Raw genomic sequence first — 23,857 nt, 5'->3', positions numbered from 1 at the left:
CTTACTATACAAAAGTCCACATACAAAGAATGTATGCGTTGAGTGGCTCATAGTATTAGTAAAAGTTAAAAACTGTTGTAACAAAATTATATTAGAAATTGACTTTTATATCAGAAACTAATTGTCGTTCAGTCATTCTCGAGGAAGATCGACAACGCAGTGTACAATGATAACAGTTCTTTTATATTCCTCACCTGTGATTATTTCAAGGTCCAATAATACACTTGCACTCATGCTTGAGTAATGAATGTGATGCTGCACCATAAACATGACAGGGTCGCAGCAACAGAGAACTCAGCTGTGATTGTTTCAAGGTCCAATAATACACTTGCACTCATGCTTGAGTAATGAATGTGATGCTGCACCATAAACATGACATTGTGGCAGCAACAGAGAACTCGCTGTGATTGTTTCAAGGTCCAATAATACACTTGAAATCATGCTTGAGTAATGAATGTGATGCTGCACCATAAACATGACAGGGTGGCAGCAACAGAGAACTCAGCTGTGATTGTTTCAAGGTCCAACAATACACATGCAATCATGCTTGAGTAATGAATGTGATGCTGCACCATAAACATGACAGGGTGGCAGCAACAGAGAACTCGGCTGTGATTGTTTCAAGGTCCAATAATACACTTGCGCTCATGTTTGAGTAATGAATGTGATGCTGCACCATGAAAATGCCAGGATGGCAGCAACAGAGAACTCGGCTGTGATTGTTTCAAGGTCCAATAATACACTGGCACTCATGCTTGAGTAATGAATGTGATGCTGCACCATAAACATGACAGGGTGGCAGCAACAATAACTCGGCTGTGATTGTTTCAAGGTCCAATAATACACTTGCGCTCATGCTTGAGTAATGAATGTGATGCTGCACCATGAAAATGCCAAGATGGCAGCAACATAGAACTCGGCTGTGATTGTTTCAAGGTCCAATAATACACTTGCGCTCATGCTTGAGTAATGAATGTGATGCTGCTCCATGAAAATGACAGGGTGGCAGCAACAGAGAAGTCGGCTGTGGGTTTCCGAGATAACTAAGTATGGGAGTCTCTCGATGAACCATGAATTAAAATTAAATTAATATGCATATTGTTTTGGAAATGCTACTTGAAATATTGTATCTTTTCATTATACCAGATATTACTCGTTTGTTAAATTGCATGCATATGAAATATAAAAGGGTTACTAGCTTATAAAAACAGGCTGATAACTATACTAACTAACAAATTCAAGTATAGATATATTCCTATATCCGCAGCATTATTTTTTGGGATTATACCACCTTTCAAATTGAAGTTATTTTATAAATGTTTTAGTATGAAAATAAATAAATTAGCTAATCGGTTAACTATTTATGTTGGAGCAGTTAGCTACAAAGACCATACCACATGTAGAACTTACGATGATGTTCACACCATATGGTACCAAAATGATAACCACAAGTACTGATGTTGTTTGGAAAGAATGCAATAAAGTGAACCAATGGGTAAAAAGTAAACTGAAGACACGCGCTACTCACAGGTTGGCTAGTCCTGGCCTGAGGCTCGTAATTACATCCAAGTTTGCTCGCCTGCCCCGAACCGCCCTTCATTAGAGACTTTGGCTCACAAATCGACTCCGGTCAAGAAAAGTTCTGTAACTAACCTATTTTTACTTTTTCCAAAAATAGAAATTTATAACAGCAATGCTTGGTGTATATGTATTTTTCAGAACAAAAACAGTTATTGGTATATATTTATAGCCCAGAGTGTTTTTAATTATTACGTGTGTATAATTTCAGCGTTGAGAGCATACTTACAAGATTTCATTAATAAACAAATTATTATTTACATAAATGGAAGAATATGGATAGTTTTTGTAACAGGAATGCAGAACACGCATTAGGGGCATTATAGACGAGCTAATATCTGAAAGGGGTAATTGAATGCATAACTGGAGGATTCTTCCAGTAATTCAGATGAGGAATCAGTGTCTAATTGTTGGCCAACTTTCACAAATACGTTTGAATAGATTTTAATCTGGGGCGCTGGGTTGTTTTCCTTCTCACTGGGATCTGATCGTCAGTATTGAAGACTTCTATGAAATGATGCAGAACTCTGTACTCCTATAATTAGTATATTTTAATTTCTTCGCCTGTTAAAAAATACTTTAAGTGACGAAGTCATTGAGTCTGATAACTAAAAAGATAAAAGGTTTGGATTCCTTTTCATTGTTAAGTTATTATTATAAGAGCATTTTACTGCTGATCCAGAACGTGAACAAGGGGAAAGGACTACGATGGAAAATTTTACATCGAATATCAGTATTCAAACGGCCAAAATAATAAATAGAGTCCTTTAGTATATGTTTTTACAGAAAGAACATCACTAAAACAATGGTTATAATCATTCCTATTAGAACTTAAATCGATATCAACTGCTATTAGCCCCACACTCGAATTAATTGGGTCTGTTATTCAGGCCTCCACTGTCGTGTTAGTTGCTAAATATTGCAGACTGTTGCGCGCTTGTAGTACAGTTACTACAGAATACGAAGTGGTGTTGATGAAGCTTTATGATGCTGTATGTGAGAATGTGAGTGAGATTGGGATGTATCACAGGGTCAGTTAATTGCTTCAAATTTATGAGGAACACCAGATTCCATGAGCTCAGAACTCAGTAGAGGTTACTGCTCATGTGTTATTGTCTCATAGATCGAGTTTATCAACTACGACACCAGCAACTAGGTACAATTCGGGCCAACTAGTTATTATTGCAGATCGTATCACAGGTACAATGACTAGCTTAATGCCACTTTCGTATTGGTACAGGGGGCACATACAGTAAGTTTGATGTCTCAGATTTCCGCTGTTTGAAGGTTATTACTATGATTCTCCAAGTCAGACATATGTGCTTTATCAGTAAATACAACACGATATGCCATACTAGAGCCTTAATAGTTAACCAAGTACGTATAGCCTATTCATAGTCTATCCACACAATATAAAAAATTATTGTTTATTAAATGCTATTGATTTTAATTTCCTTATCCATCTAATCATAAATTTGCATCCATGTAGTTGAAGCCATTGGAATGCCTTTGTGAATTCCTGAAGAGTAGCAAATAACATGTGAAATGTACTATTTGAGAATATAGTACAGCCATACTAATAATAACTACTAATAATACTACTATATCTAACATTATATAAATAAAAAAGATACTAAGGAATACAAGAATTTCATCCACAGTAGATTTGGTATGACCATCCAATACGTTAACAACATATTTCTACTACGAATTATCTAAAATATTGACACGATTAGGACTGCAGAATGTAATATGTTTAACATTTGCGTACAGTTAGACTTATTAGATAAAAGCAAGTACTCTTAGTAAACGGAATACTTAGCTTCTATAGTCTGTGAAGCTAACAACAATATTATCGGAATAAATATTTTCCAATTCATGTTCTTAATTTTTGATATCTCCTATTTTAACCATTAACAAAAATAGCGTAGCGGATCATTTATTTCTTCTTATAAAAAACGCCTGTACCAATTAATTTGAAGGGAAGCCGAATTGTGTGCTTATACGTTTCGAATAGTCTCTTCACTTTTATACTATTGCGTGCTACTTTAAAACAGATTTAGTTTTATGCATACACAATTTTTAAACGTAATTATTTGATTAGAGCCGATCTAATACCATTTATAATAGTCGCTCTCTAATGTATTTCTATTTATTTCGATTTCAAAATCAACTATAACAATTTAGGATCGTAGTATAATTGTGTATTTAAATCTCAGTTACAATAATTTATAATTGGCAACGAGTTCCACAACAAGACAGTATGATTTATTGCAAACATCAAACAAAACACAAATTTTATTAAATAAACTACTATAGTAAGCGGTTACGCAGCGGTTCTTTTTCTCCTTTAAAGAAAATGGTATAAAGTAGTAAAGCAAATGAAAAAATTTAGTAGCAAATAATATACGAAACAAAGTATATGAGAACATATTAAATTAATAATAACAATTCCAACAATATTAGAAATGCAATAGTTCCTTTGTTTTTTCTACAAAACTATTCAATAAATTTACTGAAATTTTACATTACCTTGGTGGTCCCCGTCATGAATTGATTTAAAAAGTCCCTCCAGGCTACACCCCAGTGGTCTTTAAAATAGTGAAAAATCTATTTTTTTTTCTCGAAAGTTGTGAAATATTAATCTAAATAGCCCGCCAACTGTATTAAACTATTCTGCGTAAACATTGTTTATTATCTTCTATTGGTATCCTATTTTCAATTTATGGTGACTAAGATCTAAAAGGAGTAACCACTTTTTCACGCCGTTTTAGATTTTAAAGATTAGGTAAATACCATCTATCATAAGAAATGTCATAAAAATAAGATTAACGAAATTTGATTCCGAAATATCCCTATGAAACGATCTGCAAGAACTGTGCTAGATAAAACATCACTGGAATGTGCTTTTGGACTAATGTACAAATTCTAGTCCAAAGTGTTCTAAAATATTGTAAAACTTTTTCTGTTTATAAAGAAATGAAAGCATAGCGTCATAGTTAACGTTCTTTCAACTGTGCATTTTTATGAAATATTAATTATTAGATCTAAAACGTAATGTTACTATCTAACGTTTACTATAAATTTAGTTCATTATAAATGTTAGTTCACTTTAGATAGAAGTAGGCATTCTAAACTGTGATAAATATTTTCTTGGTCAGGAAACAATTCAAAATCAAATATGGTACAAAACATACTGTGAACAAATTAAACTACAGCGGCCATAAATACATGTGTTATATATATAAAATTAAAATTAAATTGACTCCGCAGTGATCATGAATGTGCCAAATCTACTAAATCGGGTGCAAAGAGGCGGGTAACTGCTATTAGAGCAGATATAACAAACAATGTAGTATAAATTTTAATTACATTTAAAGACTGTTATTAAACCTAAATTAGTAGTCTTTTGAAAGAATTAAGCTTCTCAGAGATGTGTATGTATACATAGTTTCTTCATAGGGGGATGCAAAACCAACTATGGAACAATACCACGAAGATGAACGTAAATTACAATGCCCATAAATGTACACTGTTTAAACATATCTTCTTGATCATGGAATGAATGCGTCTTCTCAACATTGGCGTCAGAAATATAAGTCAATCGAATTTTTCAACTCTATTTTCAGAAAACCTTGTTTCTGATGTTCACGGAACGGTTCTAAATTCAATTAAATCTGTATTTCATAATGTAACATAAATAATAGTTGATCACTGTCATAATACAACAAACCCGAATGGTATTAGGATCGTTCCACAAATTCAATTTTTAAATCCTTCTTAGAACACTCTCTAATTGGCTAAGAGTATACATAACAAGAAAATAAGTTTCGTTGCAACATTAAACGAAATGTAACTTACGTCAATAAACCGCTATAATAAGGAATTTTACAAGAGTTCTACTCCTTCAAAGAAAAAGTTTCACTGTGATAAAGCAAATCTTAATTACAAGAAGCGACTACAAATAGAATCTTTCATTAATTGTTTATTGCACTGATATAAATGATATTCAATATCCTACAGTAATATTTCTTTCCTTATTTACGTAAATGTATATACATAATTTCAAAATACATTATTTGAAGCCATTACAAATGTATGGAATTCTTTGCTTTTAAAGGAAAATCTTTTTCTAGGTGGCCATCTAAAATCATGCTTCTGTTATAAAATATGCAGGTATTGATGTTATATTGAGACCTGATAAAATATAATCTCTTTGTATTCCTCAATACAACGTAAATCACTATTGCAGGGAGTTGATTTTTAATGTCAAAAATTATAATTGCCAAGCGTACATGTTACTTATATTAGAATTCGAATGTTATTTTCTAATATTACGACCTCATATAAAATGCAGCAATATTTTACTGCCTGTTCGTCTCGCTACTAAGTTTTATGTCTCGTACATACAAAATCAAACAAGCAAAATACCATTTCGTGTTTAAAACAGAGGTCTTATTTTAGGTGATTTAAATCGTCTAAATCGGACATAGCAGCCAATAAATACAGTGAAATAACGTTTGGGTTATATAAGAGAAACAATTTGACTGAAAAGTTAATGCCGTAGACGTCACCATGTGTTACTTGTGAGGCAGTAGCTGATAAAAGTTTATTGAAGTAAATGATAACACCGTCATTTCTGTTACGTTGCTAGTTCGTCAGTACAATGTCAATCCCCTCCAAAACCTCCCCCTCCTCACACTCTCTAAACCAAAATTCAGTCAGAACAACTATGTCCAAGCGTGGAATATCATTCAGATATACTAAAAGTTCGTTACAATTTTTACAATAACTTCGGATATTACAATGAAATATTTTTAGGCTTTCATGGCATTCCTGACTAAGAAAAAAATTACTAATTTGTTGCATAATATACAGTTCTAAACAATGGTTTACATTTAAAGAGTCGTCATTTTCCCCATTCATGAGCAGGACCCTCGGCACAGACCACCCACCCAGTTGAGGACTCATTACCCTTTACAGAGTATTATACGTAAAAATAAATTAAGAGATACAATGAAATAATAATAATAATAAACAGTTATGATATGAATATGCGATCAATAAAATAGTAGTTAGGTTAACAATAGCACACAATTATTAAATTAAAAGTATAATTAAACTAACACCTAGTATATTAAATTCTTAGCGTCCTACCAAATCTATTCAGGTAGGCACATAAAATAATTTTACTACAAATAGACAACAATAATGTTTTTAATGTGTAGATATTTAAGGGCTAGAACAACATAAATGAATTCTTAAATAATGTTTATAATATTATTATTAAACTATTTCATGATAGGTAATTACATTTGTACTTAAATTAAATTAATATCACTGATTTGATTACTTCTATTGTGAAAAAACGGTTTTATACATTGAAGGAAACAACACTTATTAACTGTGAAGACTTTAAAATTTTCTGTTTGACAAAAAGAGAGATATGTAAATACAATACACTAAATTCTATTGAACTTCTTGAACCTATGGAAATTCCACTATACAGGTATATATACAGTAGATAAAATGCGTGTAAGTATTTTTTATACCTGGTCTCTTAGTAATACAATATATCAAACAAGTTGTTTTTTTTTAACAATTATTCTACCAGAATTCAATTTTAATAGGACATTACAAAACTGAAAGAACAGTATTGGACTTTATATGAAATCGCGAAAGACAAGTAATGGATGATTTATATCTGAGCGACTGACAACAGCAACGAATGGATGTAGAAATATGGATGATGTAAAACAAATTGCTCTTCCATCCTAGTATATTAAATAATCTCATAAGTTAAACAAAATTCTATACTTGTTAACTTCTTTATTTGTATAGTTGACTTGTTATGTAATACGCGTTTAAATATTTGAAAAAGAATAAAACTGAATTTTTTATAGGTATACCCATACACTTTTTGACGCTTATCTCCCCCAAGCATATTTATTTGGTACTTCATAGCGGAGTACTAAATTATTGTGCGATTATTAAATTATATCATGATATAAACTCCCAAGCACAATGATCTAAATATGGCACCAACCACTTTCCAAAACAATTTAGTAAGTTCTTCATGGAATAAAGTTAGTGGTTACAGTCATCCTCTTTGTAAAATATTATATAACTGTAACTGCTGGAATTATATAACACACAGACAAGTATAAAATAGTTTTAATAAATAAATTAAATATTATTTTGGCATTTGAAAAAAATCCTTTTCCTGTTTAGACAAAAATATTTATAAGTTTGTTATGATTAAATTAGTTTTCAATAGTTGTTCGGCAATCAGCTATAACACTGCAATACAACAGGCCTAGGTTTATAAGAAATAATAATTGTTTTGCCACTGGTTGTTCCCTAAAGCATTATAGAGTTTTATTTTTACGGAAAACTTTTGGCATCTACTTTAAAGTTAATACAAAATATAATATCCGATGCCATTTTTGTGATACATTCTCTATTTAAATAAGTTTAACGTCTTTAAGTTTTACAAAAATAATATGCCAGGAAGTTTCATGATTCATCGAACTCTTAAGTAAAAGGCTTATTGATGCTGTATCACATATTATGAATGTGAGTGCGTTTAAAACAATCCACTTGCAAAGGTCCACTTTTCGTTTATCCAGGACACGAAAAAAGTAAAATCAAGCACATGTGAACATTAAAGTGTGAGCATTTAAATGTACGAGTATTTGTGTATTACATTTTAAAACACGCGCTGTACAAGTGGTTGCAATCCTTGGAAAGCAAAGTAAAATACAATATTTATAGGAAATTTAATTGACCCAAGTGCACGCTCTCCCGGTAAACTGGATTACTCAGCAAAATCATGTTTGTAATGATAAGGAAAAATTAAATCAGGATGGAACAGTATATTTAAAAGAATATCCATAGTAGTTCCAAAAGCTGGTAAATAAATTAATTTACTATGCATGTTTTAGAGGTTGTATACCTAATGACGTTTAGATATACATCGCAGAGTCATATCATATATATTCTGCTAGCAACTGTTACTTGAGGAATAGTAAATAATGCTAGAACACACCGACAGAAGCATCCATGTTTAACTATGACTCGTCATTTTAGATTAGAATCCTACGCTCCGATAAATCCAATTTAGATGTGAATGGGTTTAAGCAACATCTGTGTGAAGATCTCAGCATAAGATTTATTGAATAGATACAAATTAGTAGTCTTTCATACATTTTTAAGAAGGTTTTCCCTCCAGCACCAACGTCCAATTCAATGGGAAAACCCACCTCCGCAATTTCCGTCTTTTGTAAGGAGATTCTATTCTGGGTACTAACAGTAGAGTAGAGTGTGAGTTATAGTACGTGTATCCCCCCACTCGTAATTGACAACGCAAGTTTACACCAAATAATTGATATTATTCCACTTTTTAAAATAGCATTACATCGATCATTCCAGGACACAAAGAATTTCCTTATCCTCTCCGAAGCATTGTGGCTCATAAGGATTACACATCTTAATGCACAGATCAACTCCAACTCTACTAAATACTAAGCAACGACTACTCTGAGTCAGTCATAAACTATAAGTGTGTATTTCGTATTTCTTTATTAATGTATTTACATTCTTTTTTATAATTATTTAATCCGTATACAAATGAAGAAAATAAAGTCAATCATGGCATGAAAGTAGAACGATGATTTTATTTGTCTCTACACATTTAAATACAAGAAATTGGAAGTTGGGGGCTATGCCACATCATGTTTCACTTAACATAGAAATTTTAAGTTTGTTTCATTCATGAGAAATTTTTTTGAAAGACCGACGCATAAAAGAAAATGTTTATATCCTCCCGTAAACAAAACTAACTCGTCTTTTAAACAAAACTTTTACATACTTGCCCTATACCGTACATTTGACAGTGACTTGGAATTTTTATTAAATGACCTATAAAATTATTGTAATCGTTTAGATAAGAGCAAGATGGGAATTATTTTGGGTGATATTAACATCGATTTCCTTAAGAATACTTGAACATGTGACATATACTTAAACTGCTTACTGGAATCGGGATTTGTTCAATGTATAGATAAACGAACTTAGAGTGACTAATAACTGCTCGTCATGTCTGGATCACATATTTCTACGTTACTATGACATGTACAATGTACAATCAGCTGTGTTCCAGACTGGCGTTAGCGACCACTACAGTACCGGCCTGACTATCTCTGCCACTGCCACATCGCCTCACAATGACAACCTTACTGACTACTACACTGATAAGCATCTGCTAGGCCGTAATCTCGCTCACTTGAACTGGGAACCTGTTTTGAGTTGCCAGGATATCACAATACGCGCTAAACAATTTGAAAATTAACTATCTGATCATATTAAAACTTCCTCAAAACCTTTAAATAACTATTCCACACGCTCAAAAAAAATTAAAACCATGGATTACACCCGATTTGGTCAAAATGATTCGAATTAGAGACAAAACAAGTAAAACATTAAAAAAAAACAACCCTTTAATAATGATCTCTATAAATATTTTCACACACAATTTAACAAAATCTCTTAAACAATCCAAAAAGCAATATTACAGAACTAAACTGGAAAATTATTAAAAAAACCCCAAAATGTTCTGGTCTATCGTAAATGAGCTTGCAGGTAAAACTAAGAAGAGAGATTCTTTTCCGGTCCATAAAGTTTTACCGGATACTCCGTATATATCTCATGGTTTGTGTAAAGAAGTAGCTAATGATTTTAACTCCTTTTTCTCCGCGGTTGGACACAATCTGGCTAGTGCCATCGATTCAAGTGGGGACTCGGTTTTGAGTGATGCGGATTACAGACGGAATACCGTGTTCACATTGACCACTGTTACTGAACTTAATGTAATACGGCACGCGACTGGACTGCGTGGGGGATCCGCCCTTGGACGTGATGTTGTCTCGGCTGATATCTTAAAAGACAATATTTATATCTTCTCTAAGCCCCTTTTGCATTTAATAAATTTAAGTATTGCTTCTGGAATTTTCCCAGATAATTTTAAAATCGCTAAGGTCGTTCCCTTGATAAAGGAGATAGCTTCTTAGATAAAAATATTTTCCGCCCCATCAGCCTTTTGAGTGTATTCTCCAAGATCCTTGAGCGTATAGTTAAAGAACAATTACTTGCCTATCTTTCTAATAATAAAATCTTGTGTGAGTGTCAGTATGGGTTCAGAGAGGACAGAAACTTTTCTGATGCCCTTTTTGATGTCAACAGACAAATCAATGATACAACAACTTGCGCATTATTTTAATATTTCTCGATTTTAGGAAGGCCTTTGACAGCATTGATAGAAATAAGCTGCTCCTTACATTGGAGGCCACTGGAGTTCGGGGTAATGCGATTTCGCGATTTCATGGTTCTCAACCTACCTCACAAGTAGGCTACAGACCGTGTCTGTCTGTGGGACCGAGAGCGACGCGCTTCCGGTGGACTACGGGGTGGTTCAGGGCAGTACGCTCGGCCCAATTCTGTTTTTGATTTATATTAACAATATCTCTAAATTGAATTTAAATGGCAATCCTGTTTTATTTGCTGATGATAGCTTAATTTTAATAAAAGGTAGCGATTGGGATGATGCCAGTTCTAACGCTCTACATGACCTAATGGTCTTAAAAAAATGGTTTGACCAAAACATTCTTTCATTAAATACATCAAAGACTAAGTTTATGCCCATCTCTCTGCGAGATACCACATGCTATGCCCTCGGCGACCTCGTGGTTCATGATTGTGGCAGTTACAACAATGGTCTTTGTTCGTGTGAAACTATTGAAAATGTATCGTCTTTGACAAGTGTTTAAAATTGTCTGCACATGTTGAATATTTAAAAAAGAGATGAAGGAAATATATATTTGCGTTTAAACATTTAAGTGAAATTTTAAATGAAAAAGAAATCAAACTTGCTTACTTCGCCTATGCCAAATCGTTGTTCTTGTTTGGAATAATAGCCTGAGGTGGAGCGTATAAAACTCTTTTGAATGAATTGTTGTATTTTATCAGTGGGGAGGAGGCCGAGGCAATTATCACGGCTGCATACAGAAGGACCTAAATTTTGACCTTACCTCCCTCCACTAATTGTCCCTTCAACTGCAACGATGCCTTTAGATGGACTTTTCCTATTTTATACATTTATTTGTTTTATTTCACAACAGTTCACTGCTAGTAATGTGTTAGGTTGTTCTGCAGGTAGACTTTTTGATCCTTAAAATACATCATTCCTTAATTTTGTTTTTCTTCTCTGTAAATATTTCCTTTAAACTATTTGTAGTATTTACGATAATAAATTTAAATGCCGTATTACGTAGATACGCGCGCGCGCTTGGGTGTGTGTGTGTGTGTGTGTGTGTGTGTGTGTGTGTGTGTGTGTGTGTGTGTGCGTCTATTGATATTATATAATAACTAATCGCCAGATTAAATTCGTCCAAAATCTCCAGGGAAGCAACTCGAGCCTACGCAAAGGCTTTTCCGCCCATGTAGCCTTATTTCCTAGGCCACTTTAAATTGATGTGTATAATATTTTTACGTATAATGTTGTTATGTAAACATTTAACTAGTATAGTAACAAGATAATATAAATTTAATAGTAAATTTGCACGCATGTAAATATTGTTTGGAAATAAATTATGATTCAATTCAATAAGTAAGTATTTAAGTACCGTACATAATTATTCCCGTAGTTTACTACATCGTAAAAAATTCTACTGTTACATTGTTAGTAGAGAAAATTATCTGTATTCTTGCCTTTAAGAATTCTCGTACACACAGAATAATTAGAGTCTTCAGACAGGACATAAGCACAGTAAAGTCAATATCTCTCAATGAAGGATCGTACAGCACTCGGGGAGGAGGTATAATTATTTCTACAGGTAAACTCGAGTCGCAGATTTGGTAATCTGTAATATTCGATATTCCATGGCTGCATTTACTTTTTTTTTAATTTAACTGTTTATAGTTATGTTTGAAACTGTCAGAACTATTGCGCCTTGTTCTAAATTGTTACAATCATTGGATAATGCGTTTAAATGAATGCGAAAGTAGTACACATCCAAAAGACCTGTTGTTTTATGCCATAGCTTCAACTTTGAAATTATGAGCATGACCTAACCTACAACGTGCATTCATTAATCTAACCGTAAATATCAGGTTTGATTTAAGGATACCTAAAATAAAATAAAAACCTATATACATTTATATTACACATACATAAATGTATGGTATAGTAACAATGCATTTAATGAGACGAAGAATTTTTCAGCTTGATTGATTCAACTTTTGAAGTTATTAGAGATGATCTTTTAACTGTGTTCTGAATAAATATTCGTATATCTGTACTGACTTATTTAAGGTTGTGCCATGTACATCCTCTATGCCCATGATGGTTTGTGTTTTCTCACTTAAATATTTATCTAAGATTAACCTATTACATGCGAATAATAAAAAAGTCTACTACACATATTCATAAAGATGCAAACATTTTAAACCCTTTGTGTCTGAAATTTTTTTACGTAAACGCACTCTTCACTTTCTAAACTTGTATTATGCTTTTTTTTATAGTAAAACATATTAAATTAAACGTAATACTCACTGAAAGTATTTTTACATTAAACCTCCGTGATATTGTTTGTTACAAACGCAGATATTTTAAAAATACAGTAAGTGTTTTTGAAGGTAAAGAGTAAGGGTAAGGTATGATAACAACAAGGTCGGCCGTTCTGGTTGCCACAGGCAGGGTTTGGCTAAACTGCTGCTTGAATGGATAATGGTCTCCTAACTTAGCGCCCTCAACTCGTGGTGTGTGCAGTGTGGTATGCACCACTTGTTCACATATAGGATTACTTATTTTATCACTTTGCACTGCGTCTACTAATAATGTGCGGTTAGTGACTAACTACAAAGTAAAACATTTCGTTTTGTACCGAATGGATAAAATGGAGATCCCTGAGGATGTAGTAATAAATACTCAGTATTGTAAAGTTTAACTGTCGCAAATAAAACCTACAAAGACCACGTTAAGTTGTTACATTAAAACACTGTCTTGCCACATTGATACCAAAATAGAGTAATAATTAACCTTCATGATATCTTGGGAGTGGGACTGATTTTACCAGTGCCCTTTGGAATTTTGCCTACGGACTTAATCATTTAATAAAACTTTATTTCACATTTTTACTTCACATCGATGTCGACTCACATACCGCGGCGTCAGCAATTAGCTTAGCATTGCAGCTGTAGTCGCAACAAGGAAGATTAGAATACTAGAAGTCCATAACACGAAAACGGGAAGAGCTCGAAATTGAACACCAACTTAATCTCGAAATTGTACTAAATATTTAACTCAAAGTACTTAGTAATTGGTCTCGCTTTAAACCAAATGGCAATGGTTATAGCCATTTATCAAGATAACTTATAATCACGACAACGTGACCTTCTAAGAAGGACATTACCTCCACTAATATCTGTATTAATGTGGTAAATAAAACATCATAATATGAAAAAAAAAGTACAACTTATAAATTTACTTTATATTACATTAAAATATTTGTCTCTCTAGAAATTGCTAATTTATAATACAAAAATATAAATTTTACTTATGGAAAACGCTCTAGGCAGCAGTATATTCAGCTACAAAGTTCAAGAAAGAAAAATTACTACGCGTGTAATTAGGGTAATTATTCCGGCAAGAATTTAGCTTCAAGAACATTGAAAGAAAAATTATACTAACCAGTAACGAGTAAATGGGTTGCGAAAACTTATACTAAATATACTGTAACATTATTAACGGTACAGTAAATGGTAGATCAAAGCCAAATTGCGAATAAATACGAACAACTATAATAAACTATTATAAGTACTTAGAGCCGTTTCAGAGTCGAGTTCCATCTCGTATTATCCAAAAATAGAACCTATTGCATTGTAAACAGATAATAGTAATTTTAGCTAAAGGAGTTAATATCCTAAAAATTAAGGGATAATATAACAACAAAATTAAGTACTACGTCCTATAAATAAAAATTATAAATTTAAAGTACAATAAGACTGTTGTATATGTTAAAGAACAGTTTTTGTATTTTTATAAATCGTTGAACTGCAGTTGAATAAAAAATGTGCAAAGTGTCTTGAGTGCCCAGTACTTTTCTAAGATTGTGAAATACGACCCATCGAAAGGACTTGTTCTATTCCACGACAGTTGTGGGTATCGAGGGTAGGGAAGAAGAATGCATTGGGGAAATATATGATACGTCTACGTGGTCCCGTCCAGTCTGGTTATATTCAACCTTGTATACGGTATACCCGTAGGTTATTTTATTCTATATATGACCTTAAACAGTTATTTTTTGTTATTTAAACTAAAAATTCATAACCATTACTTAATATGTTTAAATTAAGCATTTTCTGTTTGGTACAATGTGAAATAAGCATGCCTTAGTGGAGGATTTATGTATTTTGAAATATTAACTTCCCAATAGTTTTTCAAGTATGTTGTAATATTTTTAAAATTAGCTTGTTTATCGTAATATGTAAAATAAAACAAGGAAAAGTAATAACAGAAGAAGAAAAATACATAGTTAAACATATGAATTTAGCTTTTTCAATGAAATGTGCTTTTTAGGTCCACACATGCCCTAAGACGTGAAGAATATACTTCCTTTTACAAGTAGAATGAATTGAATTTGTTCATGACATTGAGTTTGGTCTATGTCTGTATTTTGAACAGCATGCTACTGTAGTTCAGATTACAGGACAAAACACTGTTTAGTGTATAACAGTATAATACTCATGCTTTCATTACTTATCTTCATATAATACGTCCATAATAAATAAGCATATGATGGATTTTACAATACGAAAAATTAAACAGTATGTGGGTATAAAGTCATTAGACGGAAATAACACACCGTTATTGCCGGAAATGTATTAATTTAAATTTGTAACTACCAGGCATGTTTACTTACTGACCATAGAATGATCCTAGTAAGTTTTTAAATACAAGAAAAGGTTTCAAAACTTTAAATTATTATTTGTGGTGTTATAAGATAAAATGTAACATTTTTATTCATAGAGTAAATAAATCACGTGGAAATCAGTGTTAGTTCGGGTAAAAGATTTAATATGAGCACACACATTTGCTTCCTAGCTAACATAAAATATTAGTTATTGAACACTGCTATGAAACCTAAATTAATGAAGAAAATATAAATGTATCATGTAACAAGATATTCCGGAAACCTTTTCATTGACTTCATATTTAGCATAAAACTTCATTTATGCATAGATAAGAATGTGTTTTATGTGTCTTATCATTAAATTAGGCCAGTGCGTAAGTGGAGCTTATCATTCAATAGGCTGACGTAATGTCATTTTTATCGGGGGGCGATGTAAATGGTATTTTCCGTAAAATTGTCTGTCTATCTAATTTTTTGCAGGATATCTCTAGAAAGAGCTATAAGCAGTGGTTTAAGAAAACATGTCTTACGACGTGGACATGTATAAATATATGGAATTATATAATTTGAAGGCAAATTGTGCAAAATTAATAATGAGGAAAGCATTACAAAAAGTATTTTTCAAGGAATCCTGATTCACCAAATAGTATAGCTTTATTTATATTTGAGGGTATGTATCTCAGTCTAGTTACAGTATAACTATAAAATATACCTATACTCGGTTTCGTTAAGTTAGCCCGTACGCCTAGATAATGTTGTCTAGGGAACTTGTTGGTCAAACTGACTCACTCAGTTTCATTAACATGTAAACCGTCGGAAATATTTACATATTTTTTAGTAGATTTCATTAGTAGCAACCCTGACAAAATAGCTGTATCTGTAATATCCGTGATTCAACAGTGTGTAAATAAATTTTAATTGTAACTGTTCCGCAACTGCAGAACGCTTCTAACCAAATTTGGTATCGATTTTGTTATGTAAATGATCACAGATATATGAATTTCGTAATTGAATTACTTTAATTATTTAAAAGTCCATTCGTAGTACGGCTTCTTTATACTGTGTTATAATTTTTACCTCCTGATACATAATTTTAAACGTAGCCTCTGTATAAAACTCATTTCACGAACAACCCTACTTAAAAAAAAAACATAATTAAATAAAAGTATATACAAGTACCGACAATATTCTGCGAGTACAGGAGTTATGTATTCGATACGAGTTAAATATTGATTCCTTATCCTCAGTATGGAAGTCATAAAATAAAACAATTATAAAAATAATATTATGATAAGGAATAATCGTAAAACTTTTACGTGCCCATAAACGTGCTTAATAGACGTGAGACACGTTTGGTCTAATTACTTCGAGTGGCATATCTCGTAAAGTGGTAGAGTAAGTGATAAACGAATTCGGTGAGTGAGCCAGTAAAGAATTTCACATTTATATGTCGAGATTATCGCGGGATGTAAACGTGTTGACGATACAAAGAACCGCCACAGACGGTCGACAGCTTTAACGAGGATAGAGAGCTTCATTGTGCCATGAGCGTCGCTTCTCTCCCGGCCGTCATTGTTTCTGTAAACTCTCTGCTAACGTGTTATTTCTCAAAACAAACACGATCTAACGTAGAGTAAATTAGTTTCAGAGTGCTTTCCACGTTGAAACACTAGTTGTAAGTAAATGTCATATTTTGTCAGCAAAAATACATTTGAGTTGTCGGAACGTGTACATTTTTTCGGTTTCGACCGTGAGATGCACATTGTGCTACAATTTGTATATATGGTCGAAAACCACAAACAGTTTGTGTCCCGTATTTAAATAAAATGTTCTCTTTACAAGTAGAATAAAATAAAAATCTCTTGCTGATTTGTACGTTTAAGAATAAATTGAGATAAGGAAATTAGAAATAATGTTATAATGATACCTTTGTTTTAATATTTAAAAAGGAACTGAAGTATACATCATAGGATACCATATAATCTTGTCAGCTAGTTACTTCCACAATGAAAATAATAAGGTCGAAGATTTCTTAATCTCAGATTAATTTTATATCAGATTAATTCGTACGCTGAAAAGGACACGTTTGGTCCAGTGCTCATTTTCTAAATTGGTCTTTACTTTCTCAGTGTCTTTTCGTATATAAAAGTATTAAAACTATATTCGAAAACTTTCCTTTACACGAAAAGCAATAAATTAAGACAGTTCTTGATGGTATTTTATAAAATAAATAGAAAAATTGTACAAAACCTACATTTAAATTACCATTGTTTATGCTTACCAAATAATTTAATACAAAAATATTGATAGTATCTACATTAAGTATTTAGTTTTACGTTTCAAGAAGCTAAAAAAAATGTTATATAACTGGAGAGGGAACACATCCTAATTAAAACCGATCAATGATCCTGTCGGTTAACCCCCTCCCTACCAGACAGAAGAACCGCTCACCCCCCCCCCCCACATCGTTATCTACTGGAAATCACCTGGAGTACAACTGTTGTGAGCTATCTTGTGCAGTAGATCCTGTTGCATAGACATAGTTCTACCCAACAATCTGACCATTGTTTGCTTATAACTCTCAAAGTCCTAATATTGGTTTCAAGTCGGTACGAAGGGTATAGTAGCCGGAACACAAGCATCAATATGTTCATGATCAGCTATAATTTATAAATACTTATGGCTAATAAACAAAACATAGTGATTTGAAAACTATTCTTATTTAATTTTAATGTTTTAAATAATCCTACCAACTTTAGCAAAAATACCAAAACATGGAAAAAAACGATGGCTAAAAAGTAACCTTTGAAAAAAATTCCATCAATAAATAAAATGTGTTTAATATCAGGTTTACGTAAAACATATCTGAGGCTTACATTACATACGTAAATTTAATTTTACTACAAACTAGACATATATGAACCCTAGATGAAATATGAATTGTACTTTTCATGTTTTGGATAATTGTATAGCATAATCCTGTACTGTATACTAAGTTTATTATGAGCAAAACAACGTAATACAGTCAAATCACAAGGTAAGAGTTCACCACACCACGTATTGCGTAACAGGCTTCGCTGAAGTTGTATGCAAAATTTTAAATCTATAACTCATTACATTCTCGAGATGTCCCGTAAGAATATATACATACAGAATCATATATAATAGAAATTTATATAAAAACAACGCTGAGGCAAATTCAGGGCTGACCATGCAGCATAATAGAACACATCCTTGCTTATGGGCATATAAAGTTTCATGCAAAAATTTGGCGATGAAATCTTCCTCAATATATCTTGCGATGTAACACTTTTGTTCTTAAGGTAAGGTTTAAAAATCTCCCCCAATTTTCTATCGGAAGTAAGTAAACATTTCTTTCCGTTGCCATTGCTGGTCTGTATCTGTGCCAATAGGACATCTTGAGAATGTTAGCTATATATAAATATTTGAAATTTGCGTGCGTCAACTGGTAAGCGACCTTTTTTTGTTGTAAATGTGCGTTCTTCAATCTTCAAATAAGGTGGGTGGGGCACAGTTTGGAAAAAACTGTACCACAATAAACGCAGAAGTTGCAGCTGGTTTTGCCACAAATGTTAGATACAAATAATTACAGCGAAATACAATTTACCACAAAATACATAAATAACAATACAAAACATACGCGTTAGATTATATAATTTACATATTAGAAGATGTTTAGACAAAATTACCTTCTCAAATCTAATCAAATTATATTGCAGTAAAAGATTACTTAAGAACTATATTAAAATAAATACTTATAACCATGTATCACAAAGTCACGTGTAAAGGTCAAATGAATAATACGGATCCTTAAATGAAGCAAAATAGGAACTTTTCTTTTTAAAGAATGTTACCTTTAATATGAAGTTAAGAGAACAAGAAATTTAAATCAATCTCAGTGATCTTTTGACAACTAGACGAGTTATTCGTGATTGAATCCTGTTTCCTGATAATCACACAACGTCCTCTGGGCAGAAACGAGCCGACAGACAGCAATGGCTGAAAGCTACACATAGGATGTGACATTCATCATTAGATTAGGTCAGCACTCCTCTAACCTTGTTAACTCCGCTTTTGTACTCGTTCAAAGAGAGCTAAGTGCTAAATAAAATGTGCATTTTTATTCCAATGTACATTTTAAAATCATATTGTCACAATCAAAAAATTGAGTGCTTTTACTACGCCAGAGTTAAATTGCCAAATGTTTACTAAGTGGTGATTAACAATAAAATGTGTGAAGTTTTACCTTCAATATTGCTTTTTAGTAGGTACTCAATATTTTCGGTCTGTCAACCCTTAACACGTGGTATCTTTTTCGCAGTAAATTACAATGACCAGGAGGCGATTTTATGTAGAAAGGTTTCAATTTCAGTACCAGAGAGAGATTTGAGTTAATGTTTTAATTGCTGATGCTCAATATTATTACTTGCCGTTACTAGTTAATGATGGCCATAGTAGTGTTATTAATTAAGTAGGTGAGAGAGTATAGAATGGTTATCTCTAATCACGCCAAATACTAGTTTTTCATTAAAAACTCATATGTACTTACGTGCTATTTCATACTTATGTTTATTGTTTAAATTTCTTACTTTTATTTACTTACAGTACTGAATCCTTACATTTAGATTTTTACCTCAATGAACTACCGCACTGGAGATGCACTACAAAAGTCAGACTCAGAGTGATAACCCACCCAATGAGGATAGTCTCCATTCTTCTCTCAAAAACCTTAATTTTCAAGATCCTAACCACAGGGAAATGCCAAAACTATGATATTTACTTAAATATTTACAGGCATTTGGTAGTTTAATTCTATAACACTTTTTTCATTTGTACAACTTTTATATTTATCATGTAACTAAACTCAAAATATCATTAGTTTTAATGCGGTAGTAAATATATTATTTTTAATATTTAATAAAGAAGTAATTCGCATTGCAGTCGGGTAGGAAGTTTGTTCAACATTAGTAATTTGAACGGTTGTGATATGTTCATAAAGCTTAACACGCTAACGTTATCTCATAGATATACACTATCAAACGACTTATAAAATCAAAGGGCGTAAGACTCCTCATAAATTATGTAATTAGCAAGATCTTCGCACAGATACTTTGCACATACACGCTACCCCATACATACACACTATCAAAGACTTCTAGAATCAAAGGCGTCCATTAGTTTCTTATAAATTATGCGATTAGCAAAGATACTGTAACAGATACGGTACCTCATAAATATGCACTGAAAGACGTACATTTACGTTACCATGTAAATTGTATGATCATAAGAACCTTTACACTGAGATTTCTCACAGACATTCTATCTTATAATTATACGGTGTGTTCCAAATTGTATGTACTGAAAGAATCTGGAAACTATAAGAGCTATAGCAAAAATTAAATTGACAGAGCACAAGAACAGCAAATCAATGAGGTTAAGCTATCTATTAGTTTCGACGTTCACTTAAAAACTGCTTTGGTCAACATTTTCAAACCATCACAGCTCCTTTATTAGTGCCCATAATGGAAAGTATTTACTTGAAATCTGCGTAAAGTTTTGTATAGTTTTCAAATATTATAATGACAAATTTTTATATACCAGCAATCAGGTGGTGAACGGCTCAAGCAAATATTTGGAATGAAAATATTTTTTTACTTAATCTAAAGCATTTTTACTTAAAATTTTTACAAAAATAGTTATTGAGTGCAACGATTTACTCTTTGCATCGTTTCGATAACAGAGACACATAGACCAAGAAATATGGCGTAAGATAGGTAAATAGGTATTCTAATTGTCTCACCAGGTGCATCATTAAACTGGAATTAAACTCATCATTAAAATTTAATCAATTATTCGCACCATACCTATGTCGTGTTATGTCGGCTGTTGTTGAATATTTTGATGAAATATCTAGTTATTCTTTATTAACTAAATTTGTGGTGTCAGAAATAGTTAAGGATTTGTGAAAGCTAAATCTGTTGAGCAATAAACGAAGTATTTTGAATTACGTATGCAATTTATTCTTAATTCTTAGATAACGCGGTGAAAAGTGGTACTTATAAGACGAAATCAAATTTCTACAGCACTGTAATCTCAACTATTTTTTTATAAAGAAAACTGAAAATTGGCAAGGTTTAATTTATAACAATGGGGTGGTATTTTCATTTTCGTCACAAATGGTCTAGATTTACAGATGTTTTCATTAATGACAGCATGGTTCTGAGGTATATGTTGGTAAATAGTTGAAAAATCCATTGGTAGTTGAATAGTCAACTATGACAGTAGTTAAAATATTGAATAATCCATGAATCTTTTAATCATGTACTTATTAAACTAAAACAACTCCATTTTCGTTTAGCTTACAGCACTTATTGAAGGGACTATTGCGATGTTGTCAATTTGATGTATACGCATACGTGAGCTGTTCGCATGCTTAAAATTCACTTTGATGCCCCTTGAACAATCATAAACAGCCACACTCTTTCTTTCTTTGTAGTTATTTCCCTCTGAAAATGACGTAATTCTCGATTTTTGTGCCAAAATGTTATAAGTCGGTAAAAAAAAAACTGGCTGTATAATACTATAATGTGTATTTTTTTAAACCATTAACTGCTAAAAATTGATGTTATGGAATTATTGATATTATTACCTACAGCAACAAATATTTCTTAATTTTCTACATATCGATCGGAGTCTCTGTGTTTCACGTACCTTGGACTGGAGCGTAAATGTTGAGGTAGAGACAGTCCTCGCTCTGGTTACTCAAGTAGGGCAAGAGCCGTTTGAGGTATTCCAGGCGGCCCCGCGGCATCCGCTTGAGAGCGGCAGTCTCGTTATGAATATCGGGAAGCCGCTGGGGACACACAGGACTGAAACGGTCCGCAGTCTTGATCCCGGACCAGAGGGCACCGGTTACAGGGGGCATGAACCGCAGCACACCGGTGGGTGGGGAGGCGTATGGGACCCCACGGAACACTTCCACCGGGTCGAGGTGTCTACTCTCTGGCGTGACCACCAGCCCTGACACCTCGCCGTTCTTGGTCCGTACCACCCGGCTGGCCACGAACCCCTGGGCCATCTCCCCCAGTAGCAACACTCCCACTAGCACCGGCCACAGACACTGACAGCGCCAACGCCGCGCTCGCCACACACGCTTTAACACCACTCCACGACGAGAGATTTCAAAGGCCATTATTTTATGTACAGTTTTTTGTCACCTCCATATGTGGACTGATTTCATCCTAGGATGCTTGAGCTCTTTATCGGGAGAAGTGGCAGTTCTCCATATTCAAATCTGAAACAATTAAAAACACAAAATATCAGGTTATTCCTTCTTTAGACAATTCTAATATAAATCACAGAAATTTATACTAAGTATGATTACGCCACACCATGTGCTTCTCTAAAGTTCAATTCAAGATTTATAGTCTATCATAATTTAATTATGAGTGATTTTTTAAGCAAACTGTTTAACGATAATCAGCCTAATTCCATCCTTGGAAATGTTTCATAATTAAATTCATTCTTGTCTTTTTTAAATGATGGTTTAATACAACATTTATACAAGCCTACAAATGAAATCATTCTTGAGATATCGTTTCCCACAATACATTCATGTGAAGAAAAGTTTTGAGAAACAGTTCATCAAATTGGGTTTCATACCAGTGTTTAAATAATAGAGGGTCACACACCAATTTACAATAAAATTATATTTTATGTGTTTGGTTAGTTAGGATACAGGTGATGATGTCACGTAGTAAAATCTCTAATTTATGTCATGAGTGCTTAAATATTTCTTCTGCCATTATCTCGTTGCCCTAATGTTTACGCCTAAGACCAACGTACAAATATTCGCTAGCTATGTAGTAACATTCAACATTATCAAAAATGTTGCTCATATATTAATGAAGCTTTATGAACATTTTCAAGTCTATAGCCAGTTCGTTTTTGAGATATAGTGAAAACAGACAGACGGATATACAGAAATACTGGTATACAGTCACACAGACAGAAATCAAATTCGCTAACGCTCAGCCAGTAGCAATTTACTATATAATAAGTGAACCAAAAAGAAATGAGAAAAGTTTAAAAGATATACATTTATACTGTATACATGTGAAAATCCAACCTTATACAGTAAATCAATGAGCTTCTTAATCTACTCTAATATGTTCATAACGATTGAAAAATAACATTTATTTCGTTTGAAAAAAATAAAATAACATATGAAACTCCAAATATTAAAAGAAATTCATTATTACAGGCAAATAGCATATACCTCAACAGAAAAT

General features: G+C 32.8%; 1 protein-coding gene across 1 annotated transcript in view; it reads right to left on the bottom strand.

Moving 5' to 3' along the window:
• LOC124359326 (neuroligin-4, Y-linked) overlaps positions 1-23,857 on the bottom strand; it is an 80,582-nt gene that overhangs the window by 35,506 nt on the left and 21,219 nt on the right. The window contains exon 2 of the mRNA XM_046811985.1: positions 22,278-22,860. Coding sequence (XP_046667941.1) covers positions 22,278-22,758 — 481 coding nt within the window. The 5' untranslated portion in view covers positions 22,759-22,860. The remainder of the gene's footprint in view (positions 1-22,277; positions 22,861-23,857) is intronic.

This window comes from Homalodisca vitripennis, chromosome 4, assembly GCF_021130785.1.
Source record: "Homalodisca vitripennis isolate AUS2020 chromosome 4, UT_GWSS_2.1, whole genome shotgun sequence".
Taxonomy (NCBI): Eukaryota; Metazoa; Arthropoda; class Insecta; order Hemiptera; family Cicadellidae; genus Homalodisca; species Homalodisca vitripennis.
Note: the sequence above shows the minus strand (reverse complement) of the source record. Positions and strands in the feature narration are given on the sequence as shown.